This window comes from Convolutriloba macropyga, chromosome 3 (genome assembly GCF_964194025.1).
Source record: "Convolutriloba macropyga chromosome 3, txConMacr16.3, whole genome shotgun sequence".
Classification (NCBI taxonomy): domain Eukaryota; kingdom Metazoa; phylum Xenacoelomorpha; order Acoela; family Convolutidae; genus Convolutriloba; species Convolutriloba macropyga.
In genome coordinates, this window is record NC_134470.1 from 56,058,863 (window position 1) to 56,081,778 (window position 22,916).

The 22,916-nt window shown below is 36.0% G+C and overlaps 1 protein-coding gene across 1 annotated transcript in view; it reads left to right on the plus strand.

Annotated features, from left to right (window-relative positions):
- LOC142337153 (uncharacterized) overlaps window positions 1-22,127 on the plus strand; it is a 72,382-nt gene extending 50,255 nt beyond the window's left edge. Inside the window, exons 8-12 of the mRNA XM_075386259.1 lie at window positions 1,551-1,755; window positions 2,115-2,243; window positions 6,239-6,540; window positions 17,008-17,200; window positions 21,805-22,127. Of these exons, the coding sequence (XP_075242374.1) occupies window positions 1,551-1,755; window positions 2,115-2,243; window positions 6,239-6,540; window positions 17,008-17,200; window positions 21,805-22,086 (1,111 nt within the window). The 3' untranslated portion in view covers window positions 22,087-22,127. The remainder of the gene's footprint in view (window positions 1-1,550; window positions 1,756-2,114; window positions 2,244-6,238; window positions 6,541-17,007; window positions 17,201-21,804) is intronic.
- The last annotated feature ends 789 nt before the right edge of the window (window positions 22,128-22,916 follow it).

The window sequence follows — 22,916 nt, forward strand, 5'->3', positions numbered from 1 at the left end:
TATGAGTTTCGTCGTGGCACAAATAAATATCTGCGACACTATGATGAAAGCGGGTATAAACCACACCATGATAATTTATCGTTTAACAACCATAAAGTTTATACTAGAATACACAGCAAAAATAATTTTGGATTCAGCTTCTGTCTCTAAAAGCGGTTGAGACTTATGGAAAGATAACACTGATCTCAGTTAAAGTTGCAATTAATTTGGGGATTTGCAAAATGTAATCAAGCCAGACCTGAAATAGATTGACGTCCAGAACTGCCCGGGGCAGTGTTTACCAGCCGCTACCTCACCTGATTAAGAAATTTAGGATATTTCATCAAAACTGTAGCAATGAAAATTTAAAAAATCAGAGCTATTGATATGAAAAACTTGGCTTGTAAAGATGTTAAACCATTAAAACTATGATCTGCAAAACTTTTTCGGCCTTAAATTGAATTGTTCATAAACCGTTTTTATGAGCTGGTAAATTTTCGAAGTACAAAAATTTCGAGTTAGACAAAACAGTCAAAAAAAGAAGAGTCTCATATGTTTGGACTTGAAATACCAAGCATCGAAAAAACATCGTTTCCTTCAGAGAGCAAAACTGAACAGACAGATAATTGTACTGTATTCGATAAGTGTACAGTCCTTTGCTTATATAAAATGTCATTTTGAAAGAAAGGAGAAAGATATCAGAGATCATTTAAAACTTATCTAATGCAAAACCCTAATGCAAAATCATACTTTATAAAAAGATAAGCACTGAAAAGCACAAATTATTTGAATATTGTTTCTATAAACATCTTTTAAGATCCAACCACAAACATCTCAGAAATAAAGAAAGTTTCTCGGTTGACAACAAAGATTCTTACTAGCTTTCGTTTATAAATCCACTGGCTGGCGTCAACAATTTTGTTTCTTAAAGACATTTTTAGATATTATGTTTTTGATGATTGCTTTTGAAAGTAAACTGAGAAAGAAAACCGAAGTTTCCTAACATCTTATTCCTCTCGTCATTGAAACTGGCCAGGCAAGCTAATTAGCTCCTGCATATTTCTTTCAAATTTTCATTATTTACTATTATTATTATTATTATTATTTTTATTACTATTTCTATTTTTCGAGTTCTTCCATTTATACAAATTAAAGCATAGAATCAATCAACACGGGGACCCAAAATTGAAGGAAAATAAAGTTCGTCGTTCATAATTATGGGATTAACTGACTTTTGAATTTTTCAGAATTTATTCCGAGAATTTCTTTTATTTTATTGACCACAGATAAATTTGCTACGGGGCCCCTCATTAGCTTTTCAATATCAAAACTCTCCATATTACCTAAACTTTGATAGTTAATCACTTCTAATTAGAGACTGTAGTGCGCTCGAACTTCCGTCCAGACCTTGTAATTTCGTTCTGGGAACACATGGGTGTGCGCTCGACTGGGTCTGATCATAAATTAATTTGGGACTGGACCTCAACCTGGGAAGTAAAGGCAAGAGTTCGCTAAAATTAACACTAACTTCTACCGGAGCTCAAAAGAAGCTTATAAAAAGTGAATTTCAGGCTGGTAAGCAGACTGGTATTGGAAGATTTGAGACCATCGGAGAGCTACAATATGACTCTAACTCTGAAGGGTCTGGGCGTAAATCCCAAAATCCGAGTGAAGACATTTGAGGCACATCTCTATCCATCGGATATTGTAATCTCAAATGTGCAGGCAAATGTTCACGACCTCAGCATGGTTTATCAAACGGAGGGAGAGTTCTCCGTAAGTTGGATTCTTCCTAAAGGCCTCAAATCGCACAAACATTTTTTAGAGATTTTAAACCAGGATGATGTCCCAGTCCAAAAGTTGATTTGTCCCAATTGAACGAAACAAGGGGTGTCGAATGCTTCCGAATTCTAATTCCTTATGTAGATAGCACAATCAATATTTAAAATTCGGGATACGTTGGGTTAAGGGAATGCGGATCTTGGAAAGAAAAAATTTAAAGAGTTAAATGATGCAGGGCTGAAGTGATAATAGAATGTGTGGGCGCGCAGTTGAAATGAAAATCGGGTTTAAATAGAGTATAAACAACAGCGGTGAGAGCCTGACCCGCACAACTTTGCGTCAATATTTTTTAGTTCATTGAGATAAGTGTGTCCCCACCTGGAACCGAGTGCCCGTGTCTGATATTGAATCAGGATCAATCAACTTTAGTTACAACTGTGATTCTTCCCGGAAGTCAGTGCCCTTGCAGAGTACTCTATCAGGTACTTATAATTGATTAATTTGATCAAACCCTGAGAGTGCGATTGATTTACGGCAATTTTTCCTAAACGCCGTCACGCTCATAAAAAAGACGAAACATTTGAACTTGATTCTAAGCATGTCTGGATTGAATTACTAAAATTATTTACAACTTCAGCTTAGATTTGTTGCCTTATCTAAGTCTTAAATAAGCAAGCCATTGCAAAAAGTGGAAACATATATTTCGTAAGGGAGATCATTTTCTGTTCACTTTTTCTATAAAAGACAGCGCTTTTAAAAGTCTTAACTGGGAAAAAAGAGAGATTGATTATTTAATAAGGTATGGTTCCAAATCAAAAGAGAATTAAATTAAATTGATGTATGTATGATTTATAAAAGATTGAAAAAATATAATAAAAAAATACAATAAAATTATGAACAATTATTTTTAACGTACTGCATTATATACTGATACAAGAAAGATTGTCAATTTTTATCAAAGTATTATAATGTATGAGCAATTGCTGTTGATTTACACTCTGGCCCCAATTTTTTTGAGGGTTTGTTAATGTCTTCAGGTCGAGTGGACACAGGATGTTTTCAAGGAAGTACTCTTTTTCGGACGAGTACTTTGATTTCAATTTAATGATATTTATAGTTTTTTACATCATTGTGCAGCGTAGTTGCGTAAACTTATAGTGGAATATAGTTTGTGGTTCAGTCAAAAAGAGCCGACATTAAAAAGCACCGAAGCCTGACCTCATCCAAAAAGAGCCAAAAATCCTAAATTTTTAGTTATTTAATACGAATGGTATTGTGTAGGGTAAATTGATCTCATGTTCACTTGCAATAGTTCCATTTCAAGTATGATGATACGCTGAGGCATGGGCCACTGCCATAATTAAAGTATAATTTATTACTTTATCACTTCAGATTTAATTTATTAAATAATAAAATATCAATTCTGAAACACTGGGTTATAATTGGCTGAAGACATTCCAGTCTTTTTTTTCATGAGTTAAATCTAAATGGCTCAGGAGATTAAAAATTGTCAAACTTCACAATCTTTTTAAAGTCGGTTCCTTCTAATTTCGGCTCTTTTTGAGTCACCATAAATTGTTAGAGCTACAGTTTTTCAGTGGGCTTAGATAAATAAGTAGCTAGCGTATAACAATCCATTAGCACTAAAAGCCATTTTTCATTTTGCTGCGCAGAACCAAATGATCAACTTCAATTTATTGCAAGTGATTCGGTTGCAACACCAAAAATGTGGCTGCCCCATTCAAATGTCTGTCGCCCCAAAATTTTTTGATTATATATAACGGAAATCAAATGACGTGGTGTTGCGTTGCGTTGCGTTCACGAAATATGCAAACAGTATCCGAAAACTAAGCTATTATAGTTTGGGTTTGCTCGAAAATACCCATTTCCAATTATTACCGTATCTATTCATCGAAATGAAAGAAAGCGTAGTTGCTGGTATTTCAGAAATTTCCCTCTCGATAGTAATTGTGGCAAAGAAGATAATTAGTTTTTTTGAAATTACCGTTGACGCTTTGCAAGAACAATCAAGGGTTTGAATTTGGTCTAAAATAAATACTAATAAAATTCAGGCAATAAAATTTTAGGCTAATTAAATGCTCGAAATTTCATAGTTTTCCCTTTAAAAAAAAAACAAAATCTTTTGAAAGATGCCTTTTCGTATATTGGCCACGTAATGTATTCCGTCTATTACAGATGTTTGATCTCAAGCCATTATTTAAAAAACTGGGTTCTGTTCACTTTAGAGCTAGTTGACCTATGGATTTATTTGCTGAAATGGTTTTTTAGAAGAATGCAACTAGAGTCGACATTCGACAAAAGTGGATGTCAATAAAATGTCTCTTTGGATATTACTTTCAAATTGTATTATTCTATATATTATGGCGGCTCGTGAGACATTATGCCAAGCAAAGAATGTTCCAACACAATTTTCAAGTGTGTCAGAAACTTTTTTTCTACAAAGAAGGAAAGCTTCTATCAGCTCCCTTGAAGCACTTTGTTAGGAGCAACTTTCAGTACGGCTTATTTTTTCATAGAAACAAAAAAACCCAGAAACTTCTTTTTGGATATAAATGATTTTTCATAAAATTAACTATTATCCAACAGACAGGAGCAGCTGGCGGCAAGGAAAATTTATTTTAAACAAACACAGTTGGTAAATTGCAAAAAAAATCAAGATTCTCTGCAAGCATAAAGAATTCTCAATTAACTGTTTATATTTGGGGTGAAATAATATGGATAAATTTACTCATTTAAGTCGACTCGTATCTACAATCAATCAGACGCCAATATAGAACCTTAATTTGAAATTCACTCGATAGATCAGAAACAGTCAACAAAACATAGGATTGAAAAATAAAGTTATTCTTTTTTCTCAATAATTTAATTCTTCTTCTTTTGATTCTCAAAACTCTTGTGATGACGCTCCTGTGCATTTGGAGTCAAATACAGTAGAATACATAGTTGCTTATGAACAAAGAAACAATGTGGTTTAAGAGACCACAAAAAACCAGCCAAAATTCAGAACTGAGAACTGTTTTTTTTTCTCGTTCTTTTTTCGAAAATTTGTTGTCTATTTTAATCTATATTTCTTTGCACTTCAGGTTTGATTCTTTTTAACTGAATATAATCAGACAAAAGAACTTTAAATTATTTTGTTGTATTTAACCTTTAAATCAGAATTCAGTGAAAGAAAAAGACGAAAATTTGCATCATTTCAAATTTTTTTGACTGTTTTGTTTTGTTAGCAAGTTTTCTCTTTTGGTCAAAATTGAAAAATAGGAATTACGCAAAACTAAAAAGATTAAATAATTACTGAGAAAAGAGAAAGAGAGTAAAAAAATTTGTAGACAAATGTTTATTTTTTTCAGATTTTGACCTTTAAACAGTATTTCTTTCAATAAAATTTTGAAATTTTAACTCTGTCTTATTTTTAAGCCCAACTTTGTAATGATGCGCAGAAAACACGTCAAACTATGACTGATGAAAGAAGAGCTGGCCTTGCATATATATTCACCTATTTTGAAAAAAAAATGTTGGATGAATTAGCCAGTACATTATAATTGTATCAGATTCAAAAAGTATCCCTTGTTTTGAATTTAAACAAATTTTAAACTCTAATGCAACTAGAGATAACAAACATTATCAACAAAAGAATGAAAAGCGAACTTTTGTTTCAAGAAAAGCAAGATAAAAAATATTGGTTTTTAGACCATACAGACCATGGGGAATTTCCACACAGAAGTTGGTTTCGTGTGAACAAATCTTTGCCCCGATAAAAAAAGTACTATTATTACCAACCAATCGTTATCGAACCTTTATTTCCTTCATTTTCATCTTCGCAATCAGGGGTCTTGGCCGCACTGACGCTGTTTTATAAAACTGCTTGTGTGAAATTCTCATAAAAGATGTCCATCGAACGAAAAGAACACCAAAAATTGGGTCGCACGTAAGTCTGAGCAGGGGTCATTTCGGTCTCGCTCGGTCTGATCAGAGACCAAAGTGTGTTCACAGTCTGATCCGTCCCAAATTAATGGTTCGAAAATAAATGCTGACAAGGATCAAGTTTGTAAGAAATCATTTTTTTCATACATGTGAAAAATTGTTTTCCTTGCATATTATTTTCTTTCTCGTTTCCACTATAGAAATACCGAAAAAGTGAAGTGCTGCCACTAATTGATGATTCTGAGATACTTGTCTCGTTGATTTTTAGTTGTTTCTCCCACACGACGTTATGAGACAAAAAAGTGATATTTTCCAGATGTTATTTTTTTCTTTTTTGTTTTTGTTGGAAAACGTCGATTTCTGTCATTTTTTTGGACCACGATTGATAAAACAATGATTTCTTTCTTAAAGAAAATTATCTTTTTTTGTTGAACTCGTCGTTTATGATTTTCTTATGTTCAGGAGAAATTTTAATTTGTATATACTACCGCTCTGACAAGTATTATTGTTCCTATTTTATTGCGCTTCGCAGGGTGAAACCGGTCAAATCATAATCGGAGATCCGAACACACACCCTCTGACTGCTGGTGAAGAGTACTACATAACGCTACGCTCATCCAGTTTCTACGGTCTCCAAAGCAGTCCGACACTCCTCGTGAAATCACTGCCCACTGATCAGATTATACGAACAAATAACCGAATAGTTGCTACAACAGCACTATTTGCTAGCTTCGAGTTCGAAATTGAAAGTGGCGTTGGCAGTTACGTACACCTCAAATTGTCAAACTTTGGAATTGATGATTTTGTAATTGAAGAAGTCAACCAACAGTTCAGGTACATTGTTATAACTTATAACAAGTTGTTGACATGCAGGAGGTGAGAGGTTCAAACCCGTCTACGGCAGATCTTTTTTGTAAAAAATTCGGTGAAGGCGGTGAATAAAAATTTCACCGCTTTCACCGCTTTTACCGCATTCAGCGCTAAAAGATGCGGGCGCTTTGCGGTGAAAAAAGTTTTTTTTTCCACCGCTATTCACCGCTGATCTTACCTTATTTTTCGACCAAACCTCGAGCCGAGTGTAATTCTGAATCAATTTTGAATGTCCGACATCTTGTCACTGTTGACCACGTTTGCTCAAAAACAGGCATTGTGGTCGAATGCGTCGAATAATTCTATAATTGAGTCAAATTGTAATTAAATCAGCAGACGGTTACGATTGTCCCCACGCGCTTGCGAACCTAATTTTTGAAAAATGTTTGTGGATAACAGTGCCGTAAACAAATTGTTCATTACTTTATGGGAATCATATATTAAAAGTAAGACTGAGAATAGACTGAGCGGTGCGAATAAACAATTTACTATTCACAAAATGTTGGGACTCCCGGCCTGAATGTTAAGGAATAATTAAACTGAAAGAACAGAACAACAGAATCAGTTTAATTGACAGACTGAATCATAGAATTCACAAGAGCAGTAAAAACATGAAAAATTTTTCGTGTTTATAAATAAAGAAAATATCAATCGATGTATATTAAAACCTATCTGTTACCCGCTCCTCAAATTCGACACTTTTTTATAGTAAAAACTTCAAAATTTGAAGTGCGTGAAAATTTTAATGTAACAGAGGTCATAATAAACATCGATTGATATTTTTGCGTTCAGGTATTGTACCACACTTCATTTATTCAAGTAATGTATGGTTTAACATAACAGATATTCACTGTTAATACGTTCTGGATATCATATAACAAACAATTTCTTTTTTGTAAAAAAGAGTGATTGTTTGAGGAATTTAATCAATCTCCGTCTGGCTTGCAATTTCAGCTTCGGGGGCAGTTCAGAATTGTCCGACAAAATTTGTGGATGAGTATGTTTGCATTACAATTGCAATCAATGGCGAACAGTGTCCGAAATCGCAGTTAAAATTTTCAGCTATATATTATTCTTCAAATTTCTGATACCACGGATATATAGGTTGTGTTTGGGTATCGTGTTTACTTTGCCGTGTCGAAGTTTGGCGGTGAATTTTTGTAAGAAATGAGGAAAAATGGGATGAAAAAAAAATTCCCCTCGTATTTCCTACATCTTATTGCCGTAAATGCGGTGAATCGCGTTTAATTATTCATTTTCGCCGCGTTCTCGGTATTCTTACAAAAAATAAATTACATACATGGGTTCGAACATCTCGCCTCCTGCATGTCTTTGACTTCTTATTCCAATGCACCAACTGACACGTACTGCTATTAAATTTCTTGTGAATTTAAATCAGATTCAATAAACGTAGGAAAAAATATGCAGTGAAATTTTGTATGAAATGCGGTGAGTTTCGAGGTGAATTTTTGTAAGAATTGCGGTGGAATGCGTTGAATTTTTTTCTCACCGCATTCACCTCATTTCTTAAAATAATTTGGCACAAAAAATTGATGCGGTGAATTTTTGTAAGAAGTGCGGTGATTTTCGCGATTAATTTTTGTAAGAAACGCGGTGAAATGCGGTGAAATGCGGTGAATTGCGGTGAAATAAATTTTTGCCGCATTCAGCGCAATCACCGCATTTCCTACAAAAATTCACCCACAAACATCCGGGAAAAAATCACCCGGGCTCAATCGCCTTTGACCTGCTATATTTTGGAATTGGAAGTAGGCAAGATAGGGCCACGAGACTACTGAAGCATCAGATTTATTCCAGCTTTGGTTTACTGTGGTATCAAGACTTTGCCTGTAGTATTTGTGATCACTCCATTATTTATTTGTTCTGGACCCTGTGAGGCAACAACAGTCTTGATCGGTTTTGGTTGCATCCGTAAGAACGGTTATCTCCGAAAAAACGGTTAAAAAAGTTTTTTCCCTAGTTTTAAAAACCGCTCAAAACGGTTTTCTAAAAAATTGTCAGAAACAATGATTTATTAGTTTTAAAAAACTCTCAAAAACTACCAATTCCTATGTCGAAAAACGATTTAAAACGCTCAAACTAGTAAGAAAAAGACATCAGGGCTTTGACCATTTTCCCCTGAAAATCCCGATCAAAAACGACCAATTCTTATGTTTTTGTGGACAAAATTTCAACTGGTGTGGCTCTCCTGAGATATTTGCTTTCACCGATGAAAAGCAATGATACGATTAATTGGAAAGCAGTGTTTTAATTTAGTACCTCCTTCTCTTTTTTCGCATATGCGTAGCATACTCCGCACGTTTCTCTATCTTGTCCTGGGTTATTTTGCCGTTAGAAGTTTTATTCATCTACTATTGTACAAACCAATGGGTACTTCCTTTTCTACGTTTGTACCGAATTTGATCATTCTAATTTTTTGAGAGATACATCCAATTTTCCAGGTGTCTTTATTTTGAGCGTTTTAACCCTGTAAAGTTGGGAAAAGATAGTGCATGTATATTTCATTCTGGGTTATCCTGGATTTGCCGAGCAATTCAGCTTTGTTTTTTTGCATCCTAGATGGCTCTACCCCTAATTACCTCCTACTAGCTTTTTGGTATACCCTTTTCCGTCCCAGGCATTATTTGATTTCAATTTGTCAATTAAAATGTTTCCACGTCTTGAGGTATAATTTAATTACTTTTTATTTGATATATTTGTAGATCTGTTTCAGTGCGAATGTTACCTAGAGGTGTGTTTTCCTTTGGACCCTTATACAATTAGAAATGAACTCATGATCTCAAAAAAAGTTTATTTGGCAACTTTTTTGATTCATGCTAAACGCTTTCTTAAAGACTGTATTAGCTGATCATCTTATCTAAAAGTTTCGAATTCGTTTTATGGCGCCATTTCCATATTTTCTTATTGCTATTGTTGTCAAAAACCAATGATTTGTTACTCGATATAGCATCGTGCCTGATGAAATCGAAAAGGCATGGCATTACGTGCAGTCGATTAATGTTATTAAGAAATGTATCAGTTTTGTTTTAATTTTTATCAGGTAATTCTGCTGATATTGCTGTGCGTTGGTGAAATTGTTGGTGGTGCTGGTGTTAGTGGTAGTTTTAGTTAGTGTTGATTATGTGTGGCGATGGTGGTGGTGAATGTGGCTGTGGCGGCGATGGTGGTGGTGGTGGTTGTAGTGGCAGTTGTTGTGGCTGTGGTGCCGTTGGTCGTACTGGAGGCCGTCATTTTTGGGGTTGTGGTTTTAATAGAATGGAGTTGGTGATGACGATGGTGGTGGTGCCCGTGATATTGGCGGCGCTGGTGTTGGTTTTGTTGTTCATGGTGGTGGTGATACTGTGCTGCTGCTAGTGGTGAAAGTGATGCATTTATTGGTAGTGGTTTTGATAGCGGTTGTGGCGGTGGTTTTGGTGGTATTGGTGGCAGTGGTGGTTCGAGCAAAAGTCTTTTTGTAAATCTGCTTTTGTTCAAATGTAGAAATAAGTTTGTTTTATTTTTGCTGCTGCTCAGAGAGTTGCAGCAAAAGAGCAGGTCTAGACAGCATTTTACCACTACAGTCCTGTGGTACAATAGTACATGCTAGTCTGGGGGCTATTGATTTGGTACAGCTAATCAGGTTGATTTTAATTTAAATCAATTTAGTTCATTTTCAATTATCATTATTTCATTCATCATTTAGTTCTTGTTCTGAAGATCAAATCTTATGTTTTCACAATTTTAATTTTGCTTACATCCCGTGTATGATATCTTTTGTCTGTTCATGTTGTCTCGTGATTTTGAGTTGCCGCAATTGGAACAAGTTGTTGTAAAACAAGTATTGGGAACAAATTGTTGATCAGTTTTAGTTAATCTCAAATTGGAATCATTCTGCTCATTTTCTGAATTCAATTTAGTTGTCTCTCTCTTAAACTAGATTCCGCTCTGCAAAAAGCCTTAATTTAAACAAGATACAAATTAAGCGTATTTCGATCAGCGAAATACCCATTCAAAAAGAGAACGAACTTTCGCTCCACCAATTCTACAATAATTCTGTATTCAGAATATAAATTCAACAAGCATCAAAATTAGTTGTCATTTCGCTCCGCGAATTAACCCATAATTTGGAACACTAAGTTTGAATAAATCGGCACCGCGAATCAACTCAATCTACAGATTGCTAATTTGTACGACATGGCGCAGCCAGCTCGAGAGTCTCGAAAAACACCACTGTCGATAGAACCATTTTGGGAACGTCCATCGTCGGACCCACCAATCAGATGGGAAAAATGGCGGCTCCAGGTCAAACTTGCGATCCTCGCACGTGAGAATATCCCATTGGACACGCTGCTACAACCGAAACCTACGACGGTTCGACTCCCAGCGGAACCAAAGTACGAAACGGCAATTGAAGATTCAACAATGGAAACGGAGAGAGACCGTCAGATACGAAACAGTCAATTGAAATTGAACTGGGAGTTAAAATGTCAAAAAGTAACAGAAGCGGGAGTACTATTCGGGGAACGGCCATGGAATCTTTGCGACCAAAAATGTGTGTCTCTCCTATACCTAAGCATTGGTACAGAGGGAAGACGTTTGCTAACACAAAAATTTCCCATGGCAATATCTATGACCTGTCTACCCTCAAACTTTGGGAGATGATGGAGATCGCCTTTATCCGTCCGCGAAATATCACATTCGATCGATATGTGTTCTTTTCTCGAAAGCAGAAAAAGGGCGAAACAGTAGAACAATTCTACAGCATCTTGAAAGAATTGGCTGAAAACTGTGATTTTGAAAATCGTGAGAAGGTAATCATCAGGGACATCTTCATCACAAACATGTTAGATGATGATATTCAACGGGAACTTCTGCGCGATACAGTTGACCCAGAAAGAGCACTAAGTATTGCAGTCAATATGGAAATGGGCCACCAGAACCAGCAGAGAATATCATCCAATAACAGTGCAACTGGCAGTACAGTAAACGCAATACAATCATTCAATCAATTTCGCGGCGCGAATGTGCGTGGAAATCAATCAGGCAGAACAGTAGTGAAACGTGCATCAGTTGGACAATGTCGTGGTTGTGTTCAGTCTTGGACACCAACGCATCGCCAGGTTTGCCCGGCTATGGGTAAGAAATGTAATCACTGTGGTTTGCTCAACCACTTCGCAAAGGTATGTCGAAGAAAACTTAACACTGCACGAAATACATAACAAAATAATCGTAGTAATAACATAGAAACTGCTGAAACTACGAATCAAATTCAAGTCAGGAAAGTCAAAACGTTAATTATATAAATTACAACGAGCAAATTAATTCGGATTATGATTCTTCGGACGACAATTACGTTGCGACTGTAGAAAATGTTAATTCACCGCAAGCAGCATTGGAAAAAATGATGATAACGATCGGAAATACAGATTGTGATTTGCTTCTCGATTCCGGCAGCGGTCGCACTATTATTAATATGTCGCTTGCTAAAAAAATAATGTATAACTGTCCACAATCACAATGGTCAGAGAAAAACCCATTAGAACTAAAGTCTTTTTCTAATGACATTGTAAAAACTCTAGGCACTTTGAAAACGCCAGTTCAATGCAACAATTGGAAAATCTAGAAAGCAAAAATTACGGTCGTAGCTGATGGTTTTCGACCAAGTCTCGGACGAGACCTTTTTGATCAATTAGGCATAATTATATCGCAGAAACCTTGCCCGAATGTAGAAGTCAATAACATAGATCAAACCTGTGCGATTAAAAGGTCGTTAGCAAAAGAATTCCCAGAATTGATCTCACGAATTGGCAAATCTAAACATCACACGGTTAACTCAAAATTTCACAAAAATTATCGAGTAACACATCAAAAAGGGAGAAAAGTGCCAATACATCTTCAAACGAAAGTGAAAAATGAACTTGAAAAATTGCTAAACGAAGGACATATAGAAAAACTGACTAATTGTTCCGATCAATTTTTTATCTCTCCAATAGTCATTACAGTGAAAAAGGATAGGTCCATCAAAATAGCACTAGATTCCAAAATTCTAAGAAAAGCTATTCACAAAAACAAGTATCAAATGCCAAACATAGACTCGCTAATTCAAACGATTTCACAAACACTGTCAACGGCGCCGCAAGAGACTGCTTATTTTACAACTCTTGATTTGCAGTACGCTTATAGTCAACTAAAGTTACACCGTGATACGGCCCGCCATTGTAACTTTAATATCGTAAGCGGAGATATGACTGAAACATATCGCTTTAAAACTGGATTTTACGGTCTTACGGATATGCCAGCTGAATTCCAAAAAGCTATTGATTGCACTCTCGCAGGTCTGGATAATACTTTCTGTTTCTTGGACGATATATTGATAGTGAGCAGAGGTGGAATAGAAAAACATCTCGATTTATAACGGAAATGTTTAATAAAACTAGATCAAGAAAATCTCCGAATAAATCTTGCAAAATGTCACTTTGCAAAAAAAAGTCGAATGGCTCGGACATAATATTACACAATCAGGTGTAAATCCTCTATCAAACAAAACGGATGCAATCGGAAAATTATCAGCACCTACAAATCTTAAGAAACTTCGATCGTTTATGGGTTCAGTACACCATTTAGGAAAATTCATTCCAAATTTGTCACAACTAGGCTACCCTCTCCGACCTCTGCTTAAGAAAAATACAAAATTTCTCTGGACAGACGAGCATGAAAAACAGTTCTCATTGATTAAAGAACAGATTGCAAAAACTACCGAAAACAAACATTATTTTCCGGAATTAGAAAGACGAATTAAATGCGACGCTTCACGTAGAGGTCTGGGATGTGCATTAGAACAACGAACACCTAATGGTTGGCATGCAGTAGCATCGCGTCACAATTCTTGAATTCGGTTGAGGACAGATATAGCATCAATGAGCTCGAACTTTTGGAAGTTGTCTGGTCCGTGGAACACTTTAAATATTATTTATACGGCAAACCCTTCACTGTAATTACTGATCATAGGGCTCTTCTCTCAATCATGATAGAGAACAGATCTAAAAAATCTTATAATAGTCGATTGACACGTTGGGTAGATCAATTACTACCATTTGATTTTTCAATTGATCATCTCCCCGGCTCAAAATGAGATTAGTGGATTATATCTCTGGCGACCCGCAACAAAAAGCCGTTAATATATCTACATATGACGAGCAATTTATAGTAGCAAAATTGGATGTAATTAAATGCGGTGCGAAACGCTTCTTATTAAATATAGAAAACTACGTCGGTTTCGCAGCGCGAAATCCGCTTACAAAACGAGCCTCAAATAATCCAAATTCCTCTAACAAATTATGCAGTGAATTCGCACCGCGATATCCGGAATATTCTACAATTACGAATACTGATAACTCAATTAACGAATTAGCACCAAATAACTTAAATTCCAATATTCAAATCGAGACTGCTAACATTCCTCACTCGCTTTTTGCCTTGAATCGTTCTACCAAACAGTCGCTACTCGAATTAAACAATTTCCAACGAATCGCAAACAAATTCAATAAAGTATACATGATGTCTCAATCAAACTCCGACGATGAAACTTTGATGCAAGTCAAACAATCGACGCCCTCAAGAGTACGATTTGCAGACGAAGCAGGACCGTCATCAGCCCAAGCAGTACCCCCGACGCCAATAACCCCTACCACTGATACGACAACAGTCACTTCGCCTTCAGTAGATGATCTTTATTTGGACTCCTTCAATTTCGCTCTCTCAAAGATCTTTTCCAGTTCCCTGATGGCTAGCCTTACAACTAAGGATGCGATTCTGAAAGAGATACGAGATTGCATCCTGACCGAAAATGAGGACCGATGCAAGCAGATATCACCCTATATACGTTCCTTCTGGAAAGATCTACATGTTAGGAATGGATATGTCTGCATCGACGACAGGATAGCCCTTCCCCATGCCATCAAAGACGTATACGTGGACGCCATCCACGCAACTCATCCTGGAACATGTGGGATGACCGATATGGCAACTCACGCGTGGTGGCCATATATGCACAGGGACATAGCTACAAAAACTGCAAAATGCAACCCCTGTGTCAAGATTGATTTGGAGACTGTCCAATGGGATGAACTCATTGCTGATGAAAATTGGAACAATGACGGACACAGCGACACAGAAATTGAGACGAACAAAGACAAGCTGAGCAAAGATGCGACAAAAGAAAAAACGAGGACCCGATCAAGAAATCAAGAATAATTCCCCACCCAGACGTTGGACAATCAGTACCACGCACAGAAGCTTCATTAGAAGTAAAACTTGCGAAAAAGAGACCGCGTACGAAACAATCAAAGAAAAGCCTCGATGGCTTATACGACGTGTTGGCGCCTGGATCTTCGGTTGTAAAAACGGATACATTCACCTCAGTCATTAAAGAACCAGGAAAGAGAGACGTAACTATCAGAAATTCAGACTTAGCGAAATTTGGTACAAAAACCGAACGTCAAACCGAACTACAGATCTACGCAAATCGACGACCAAAGATACCAGCAAGAAAAACAACCGAGGAACTGATCAGCCATCACGCGAAAGAATTAAGGAAGAAGCTAGAGGGAGGCAAACGCTTGAAGCACAGAAAATTAACCGATGATGTCAGTACAGTTTCTTCTATACATTCTAATGTCACACGCGCTCTTCGGGTACGAATGCCCACTAAACCAAAAAGATCGATAATAACAGCACCGCCAAAACAACCCGCCGAAATAAGAAGTGATTTCGCGGTGCCAATGGAGATGCCATCTACTTAAATTGTTATAGCGGAGCCACCTAGCAGACCCAAACGTAAAGCCGCTACAAAAGCCTCAGCTGCATTAATTCCTTTAAAACGAAAACGTTCAACACACTCGGTTACCGAATCAGATGAATCCGTCACATCAGTACAAACTTGTCCCCCTACAACATCCAGTCCTGGTGTAATTGCGAGAAACAAAAGGAGACAAATCATCAAGCAACAACAAATCCAGAACAAATCGAAAATCTCCGCCATACAGACAACCGCTGCACAAACCCAACAAAGCGAATCTGACTTTACAGTCGGCCCATGTTCACCGACACAATCGTACCCTACACAATTCTTCGTCTTGCCCAATTACGAAGGACCAGAATCAGCGATGACAGTCGGCGAAGCCGAAAGATATTATGAAAGTGATAGCGACTAAAACTTAACCAAAAACTGTTGACATTTGACAAATGAAACAACTCTGATTCATAGTATTAATTATTTAACCAGTACATATGTTATTAATTTTCTGATAAATAACTTTGTCATTTATTTTTGTCAAGGGGGAAATGTGGTAAATGTGGTACAATAGTTCATGCTAGTCTTGGGGCTATTGATTTGGTGCAGCTAATCAAGTTCATTTTAATTTAAATCAATTTAGTTCATTTTCATTTATCATTATTTCATTCATCATTTAGTTCTTGTTCTGAAGATCAAATCTTATGTTTTCACAGTTTTCATTTTGTTTACATCCCGTGTATGATATCTTTTGTCTGTTCATGTTGTCTCGTGATTTTAAGTTGCCGCAATTGGAAATGTAGTATTGTGAACAAATTGTTGATCAGTTTTAGTTAATCTTAAATTGGAATCATTCTGCTAATTTTCTGAATTCAATTTAGTTGTCTCTCTCTCAAACTAGATTCCGCTCTGCAAAAAGCCTTAAGTTAAACAAGATACAAATTAAGCGTATTTCGATCAGCGAAATACCCATTCAAAAAGAGAACGAACTTTCGCTCCACCAATTCTACAATAATTCTGTATTCAGAATATAAATTCAACAAGCATCAAAATTAAGTGTCATTTCGCTCCGCGAATTAACCCATAATTTGGAACACTAAGTTTGAATAAATCGGCACCGCGAATCAACTCAATCTACAGATTGCTAATCTGTACGACAAGTCCAACTGACAAAAAAACAGCTGGCAAACTGCCAAAATTCGTTCGAGCAAATCTCCGGCCTTACTTTTTAGATCGAGTAGATATCTAGAGTGACAAAAATTTGGTTGAGCAAAAGTCCAGCATATCTTTCATGGTCAAGCAAAAGCACAGCTTTTACTTTTTCGATCGAGCAAATGTTCGGAGTCGCAAAATTTGGGTCGAGCAAAGGTCCAGCGTAAAGTTTTGGATCAAAGAAGTGTCCAGAGTGACAAAACCTTGATCGAACAAAAGTCCAGGTATTAACAAAATCTAGCAAATTTCTTTTCATAGCTCCTCTGGGTCAAACTTGATCTATTCTTACCTGTTTTTGGTCGAGCGTTTTCTTTTCATTGGTCTAGGCCTAGCATAGGGTGGTGACCGCAATCCGCTACTTGATCAAGGGGTATCATAGAGCTACTTGGGTTGCGCATCAATATTTGATTAAAATGGAATTTTTTCAGCTTGATTACTCAGAAAAGTGTTCCTGTTTTCCATGGAATGTGTGTCAAGTTGGATGCTTATATCTATAGCAAAGGCTCCGATCCTCACGAAGAATACGTTCAATTCATTGTGGTTGTTCCTCCAATACCTCTTTCAGCTTTGCCTTCTGGTCAGACAAAGTTCTCCCTCGAATATCGCCATTCCGACTTGCAGGTTAGTCAAGGAAATCTTCTCTTTGGTATAGCATTATCTCAAAAATGCACAGAAAAAGTTTAAAAATTACGAAATGCCAGAGAATATTCTGCTTTTAGAATATTCAGACTTCTGAAGTTCAAAGTTTTGAAAACCAAACCCTGCACACATATACTAAGCACATTTCCAAAGCAATAGTGAGCTGAAATGTACCTAAGTCTCTAATCGAGCAGTTAAAAAAAGTATGTCTTTTTCTTGTGCACAGGTTAACTAGTTTTGTAAAATGAGAAATATTTGCGCGTTAATTGTCGTCATGGAAATGATAACTATATTGGTACAATTGCCCAGGTTTAGGCCTCGAATTATGAAAAGACCATGTTCGACAAAAGCGTGGTATGCAAAGAACCTACTGGACTCAAACATCCCATGAAAAGAATTTAAGGACCTAATCCTTCAGCTAGACTTTGGCTCGACCAAAATTTTCGATGCTGGACTGTAGCACGACCCAAATATGATGCTCGACTTTACCTCGACCTAAAGTGTTCAAGCTGGACCCAAAAATTTTACATGTGCACTGCAAATTGGTCTTTGCTTATAACGTAGTCAACGGGTTTTACCGTTCAAATTTTTCAATGTTTTTCACATTTTCCAGAAAAACGAACAGTGGTATTATAAATATATTTGAAAAAACGACTTTTAGAACCAAATGAACTAAATCATAACGAACTAAACTCATAGATGATGAAATATCGATTGTTTGAGCTTCGTTAACTAGCTGAATTCAGCCAAACAAATTCGCTATATTGCTTAATTGCGGAAACTATTTTATCTTAAGAATTCATTATTTCTTAAGATTGTTTGGCGGAAATCCACATGTTTTTGGAAGTTGGACTGCCTGTTTTAACGCTAGTTTGGCGTTGCTGGTAGATGTTACACATCTACAAAAAGAAATATAGAAAGGTTTACTGTTATTAATCCCACAAAATGCGATCCTCGACTCATGAAAAGATCATGCTCGACCTATTAAAAGACCGTAATCGATTTAATTGGCTATGGAAATACTTAGCTGGACCCATGAAAAGACTTTACCTAAGTTCTGGACTGTGTATTTATAGTCAATAAAGACCCCCCTGCTAGAATTATAAAGTCTTTTCATAAGTCGAGGACTAAACCTGGGTGAGAATTTGTGGTCCGATTTGTAATAAATTTGTAATAAAAAAGTTAACAAATAAACGGTGGAGCGATTCAACTTAAGCTTAAATTGATTAAGGCTATTATTCGCTTAGCGAAAAGACAAAAGCTTGTGCGAATATATACTCGAGTTGTCAAATTAACAAAACCAAAAACGAGTTCGCGAGACAGCGATTGTGAACTATATATTTGTTCAGCAATTGCTGTGCGGTCGACGTTGCAATCCAAGCAAATTGGGAAGAGAAGTGCACTTTAAATAAACTGCGCAGGCTGAGGTCCCAGACCGAAAGTCGATATGTCCAGACAGAAATTAACTCACAAGGGGGTGTCGTGCGTTCAAATTTACACTGTCTCGAAACACAAAAGAAAGGACATAGGCAACTTTGAATTCACGATAGTCTGGACATAAGCACCTTTGAAGCAACTCAACACCAAGAAAATGTTTCAAAATGAGCAAAAACGCGTGTTCTTTGCTGTCATTTTCCAATGATTGATGGATCTCCAATGGGTTTTAAGGTCGAGTTTCTTGACAATTTTCTCTTCTCTCATCTCGTTAATTAAAACAACTTTAAATCTTCTCTGATGTTAAATGTACAATGTTCGACAAAAATTAGAAAATACGTTTTTCAGCCTCAAGAGACTGATATTCGATAAAAACTTATGAAAAATAAGGAGCAGATAGCACCATTTTGTTTTCAAAATAATTCAAACATTTTAACTTGCACAATTTTTCATGAAAAATCTTATAAGTTTTGAAGTTTTGGAAGTTACAACTAAGAGTAAGGTTGGAAATCTTCATCTCTTTACATTTCCTATAAGCAGCAGTATAGAAGCCAACACAAATTTTCATTTTTCCTTTATTTTTTTGTGAAGAACCTGAAATTTGAAATTTGTAGCAATTTAGAAAGCAAAAAAAGTGCTCTGGGATTCTTGCAAAATCAAGGCACTCTTAATATCAGGCTTAGATTTTTGAGAGCAAAAAGAAAACAAATTTTTCAAGATTTAGGAGTTTAAAGCAACGATAGGACTCATAGCCCTTCAAAATCCATGATTTTCATTTTTTTTTTCGAATACGTGCCGTAATTAACCTTGTGAAAATCACAAGCGAAATCTAGTACACTCTTGTTTCGTGGATATCAGTTGGATGATAATTTTTGTGTGACAATTAACTTTTGTTTATTTGTTTGCAAAAAAATTCAGCATAGAAAGTTTTTTGAACTGGCAAAACCAGATGCAACTTCAGCAGAGAACCTGAAAATCAAACTACAACAAAAATTAAGAAAAAACAATTCTACGCAATCAAAGAGTTTAAAAAGTTATAAAACTTTCAACTTCTCATTAAATGTTTGATATGTTTCATGTGCCCCATTTGCACGTACGACAACATCTGGCGTTAATTGGGCAAAAAATTGAAGTCTTTATGGGGTAATCGCATCCGGTAACTCACTTAAGCAAAAAAATCAAAAAAGAAACAACATTGACTTACACAATTCGAAACCAAGAAGAGACCAGAACTAGCCTTGGTATTGTTTTGCCAACTGTTAGCGATTACACAATTTGAAAAAAAATCAATGCATCGAAAAATAATTGATGCGTTTTTGATAATTATCTGAATTAAATTCGAAAGCAACTGGCGAACACCACTATGGCAAACAAAAATAAAACCAGACGAGTTTTGAGTTTGAGAATTTTGTGCCAGTACTCTATAGGTTTGTATTTCCAGCTAATTTGAACAAATTATTCTATAGAACTGCAATTTTTAAATGAAAAAGTCTGGGTTTTTAAAAATTGAGCCCAATTGTTATCAAAAATTTTAGATCGAGTTTTTCAGCATCTTTTTGCTGTCTTTAAAACTTAAAACAAAAATTTTGAGCAAAATAAACAAAAAATTGGGCAAAAATACGGAAAATATGAACAAAATAACTGAAATCAGTCAAATGTTGATAAAACTTTGAACCTGAAAAAACTCCGTGGAAATAACGAAAATGAAAAAAAAATCTTATTAGTTACATATTTTACGGTGAATGGTTTTTTTAATGATACCACTCACAACTCTGTGATCAATATCTCAATCAGCGAAAATTGACTGAAGAAAAAACCATTTGAGTAAATAGTTCCTCCCCCACCAAGTTGAGTCAGAACAATTAATTCAATGTTCCCAAGTAACTGGACTTTTATTAAAACAACGGAATGTACGCTGCACCGATCGTTTTGCACGCATAAACTTTTTTCACAAAAATGGAAGTGCGTATTTTACAGGAATTGGTAAAACAACTTATTGTATTGTTATCAAGTATGGTTCAGTTTTCAAGATTCTCGAAAATTACTGATTTTTTACGAAAAATTTGGTCACATGACAATTTATCATTTTTGTTATCTAAGAAACTACAATTCTCATTTTTTGACCGCTTTAGCTCATAATTTAAGGAGCAAGATGCGAAAAATGGAAAACATTTCTCGCATCATTTCCATCGGCCTTATAAATAAAATAACGTGAACATGACGGGAAAGATCTCAGTTCCGAAATAGAATTAAACATATCTGCACTAGTAATAACTACGCGTGAAACTTTTGAGTGGCACTGATATAAAATGGAATGACAAAATCATGTTCGTCCAGATTTAAGGTACATAATAGACTACAGCTCTTCGAAGTATCGAGTTATTAATGGATTGAAACACGCCCGAAAATTGAGAGATGCCATATTCATAACGAATGCCAAAAACAGTAGTCTTAAGTGCTTAATATTCAATAGTTCGAGTTTTTTTAGTATGTTAATTAAACAGCCGTCCTAATTTAATAGCTGACGAACAAACGGTTCAATCTGATGCCGAAGACAACAGTCAACATTTCAAGAATAATACCTGTTATTGGACAGTTGGGTAACAGGCAGCAGTATTTTTTGGATTGTTGACACAATATTCAAGGTTGATCAATTTTCGCGAAAATTTTAGAAATCCTTCCAATAAGAAAAACCACTTTTCCTCAGTTCGATCACATAACATGTATTAAACCGCAGAGGTATGCGTAAATTGTCACAATCAAATTTGACCCAAAGTGTTACTCTATCTCTTACATGTGTATCGCTATGTTAATACATAGAATTTGTGGAAATGGTTTACTGACGCAATTTAGACCACTTTAGAAGGGAATTCAGTAGTTATTTTCCTCAAAATGAACATTCAAATTGGGCTCCTCGCTAGAGTCCCTGACTTCGCATGTTGTCCAAAATGGTATTGAAATTAAGTTCTCTTTAACACTTCTATGCACCAATATATTACCATTTGAGTTCAAATTCAGTTCAATCATGAAAATAGATGGAAAGATACAACTTTGGGGAAACTTGTCACAAATGATGTAGCCTACTTTCGCGTGCTCAAGGTATAACCATATCCGGTGGGGCAAAATCAGCGCTGTTATGTGTTTTGTTTCAGAGGTGGTTTCAGTTCATCTTTTATATCAACGAGAATTTTGAAACACTGCATGTTGTGATAACCAAAGCGAGCGGTGAACACTTTATCGACTTTGTTGAAACAATTCAAGTACTAAACACTTTTAACAGACATTACAGTGGTGATAACAGTTACTGGAAGCAGTCCACTATGTCACAAGTGCCAGCTATGTCAACAGTTATGAAGGCAGAGTTATATATGGTGCTTTGTGGATTGAGAACGGAAACTTTACATCTAGAAACTAGTGTTGTACCTATTCCATAGTTTTTTAAATCTATTAAATGTAAATTCATTATTTATAACCACCCGGGTCGAGGTGTCACCGCCATTCAACGCAAAATTATGTAAGATAAGCGGCTACTGCGGAAATTTTTGAAAGATAAGCGGTGAATGCGGTAAAATTACATAAATCAAGCGGTGAAAGCCGTGAAAAAAAAACTTTATCGCCTGGTAGCGCTGAAATTACATAATTTCACCGCTCGACCCGGGCATAACAACAAAGTGTGGTTAAACAATTGCACTTTCATTACATCGCCAATCCTACATTTTGAGCGAGCATATTTGTTGTCTGTAGTCAGCATTGTCCACTCTCCCATGTTTTAAGATAGGGCTTTATTGGCTTTCGTGGACCACAGTGACAGTAAGGGAAACTAGTTCACATTGGCTCAAAATCAAAAGATTTCGTCACAGATGTTCGCGATTGCGGAATTTATTGACATGCGAGAAAACCGGACAGACTTTTGTCACTACTGTCCGGCAATTTGCGTCACTAACAACAGCGCTAATGTAACTACTTTCGGCACAAGGCTTCTAAAACTGATCGAAGGAGATAAAGTTGGATATAATAAAGTTCTTCTTATCACAATACAGTGAGGGGTAATCATAATTTTAATCCGTAAAAAATTTCGAACATAAATTAAGGGTTCAAAACTTAATTTAAAGTGGGTTGAACTTAAAGTAAGGAATAACTATTCGTTTAATCCGTCAAGGCATCTGAAACTGATTAAAGGAAAAAAAGTGAGCTATAAATAGTACTTCTTATCAAAATGAAGTGAGGGTTAAATATAATATTAATTCGTCAACGAATTGAATAT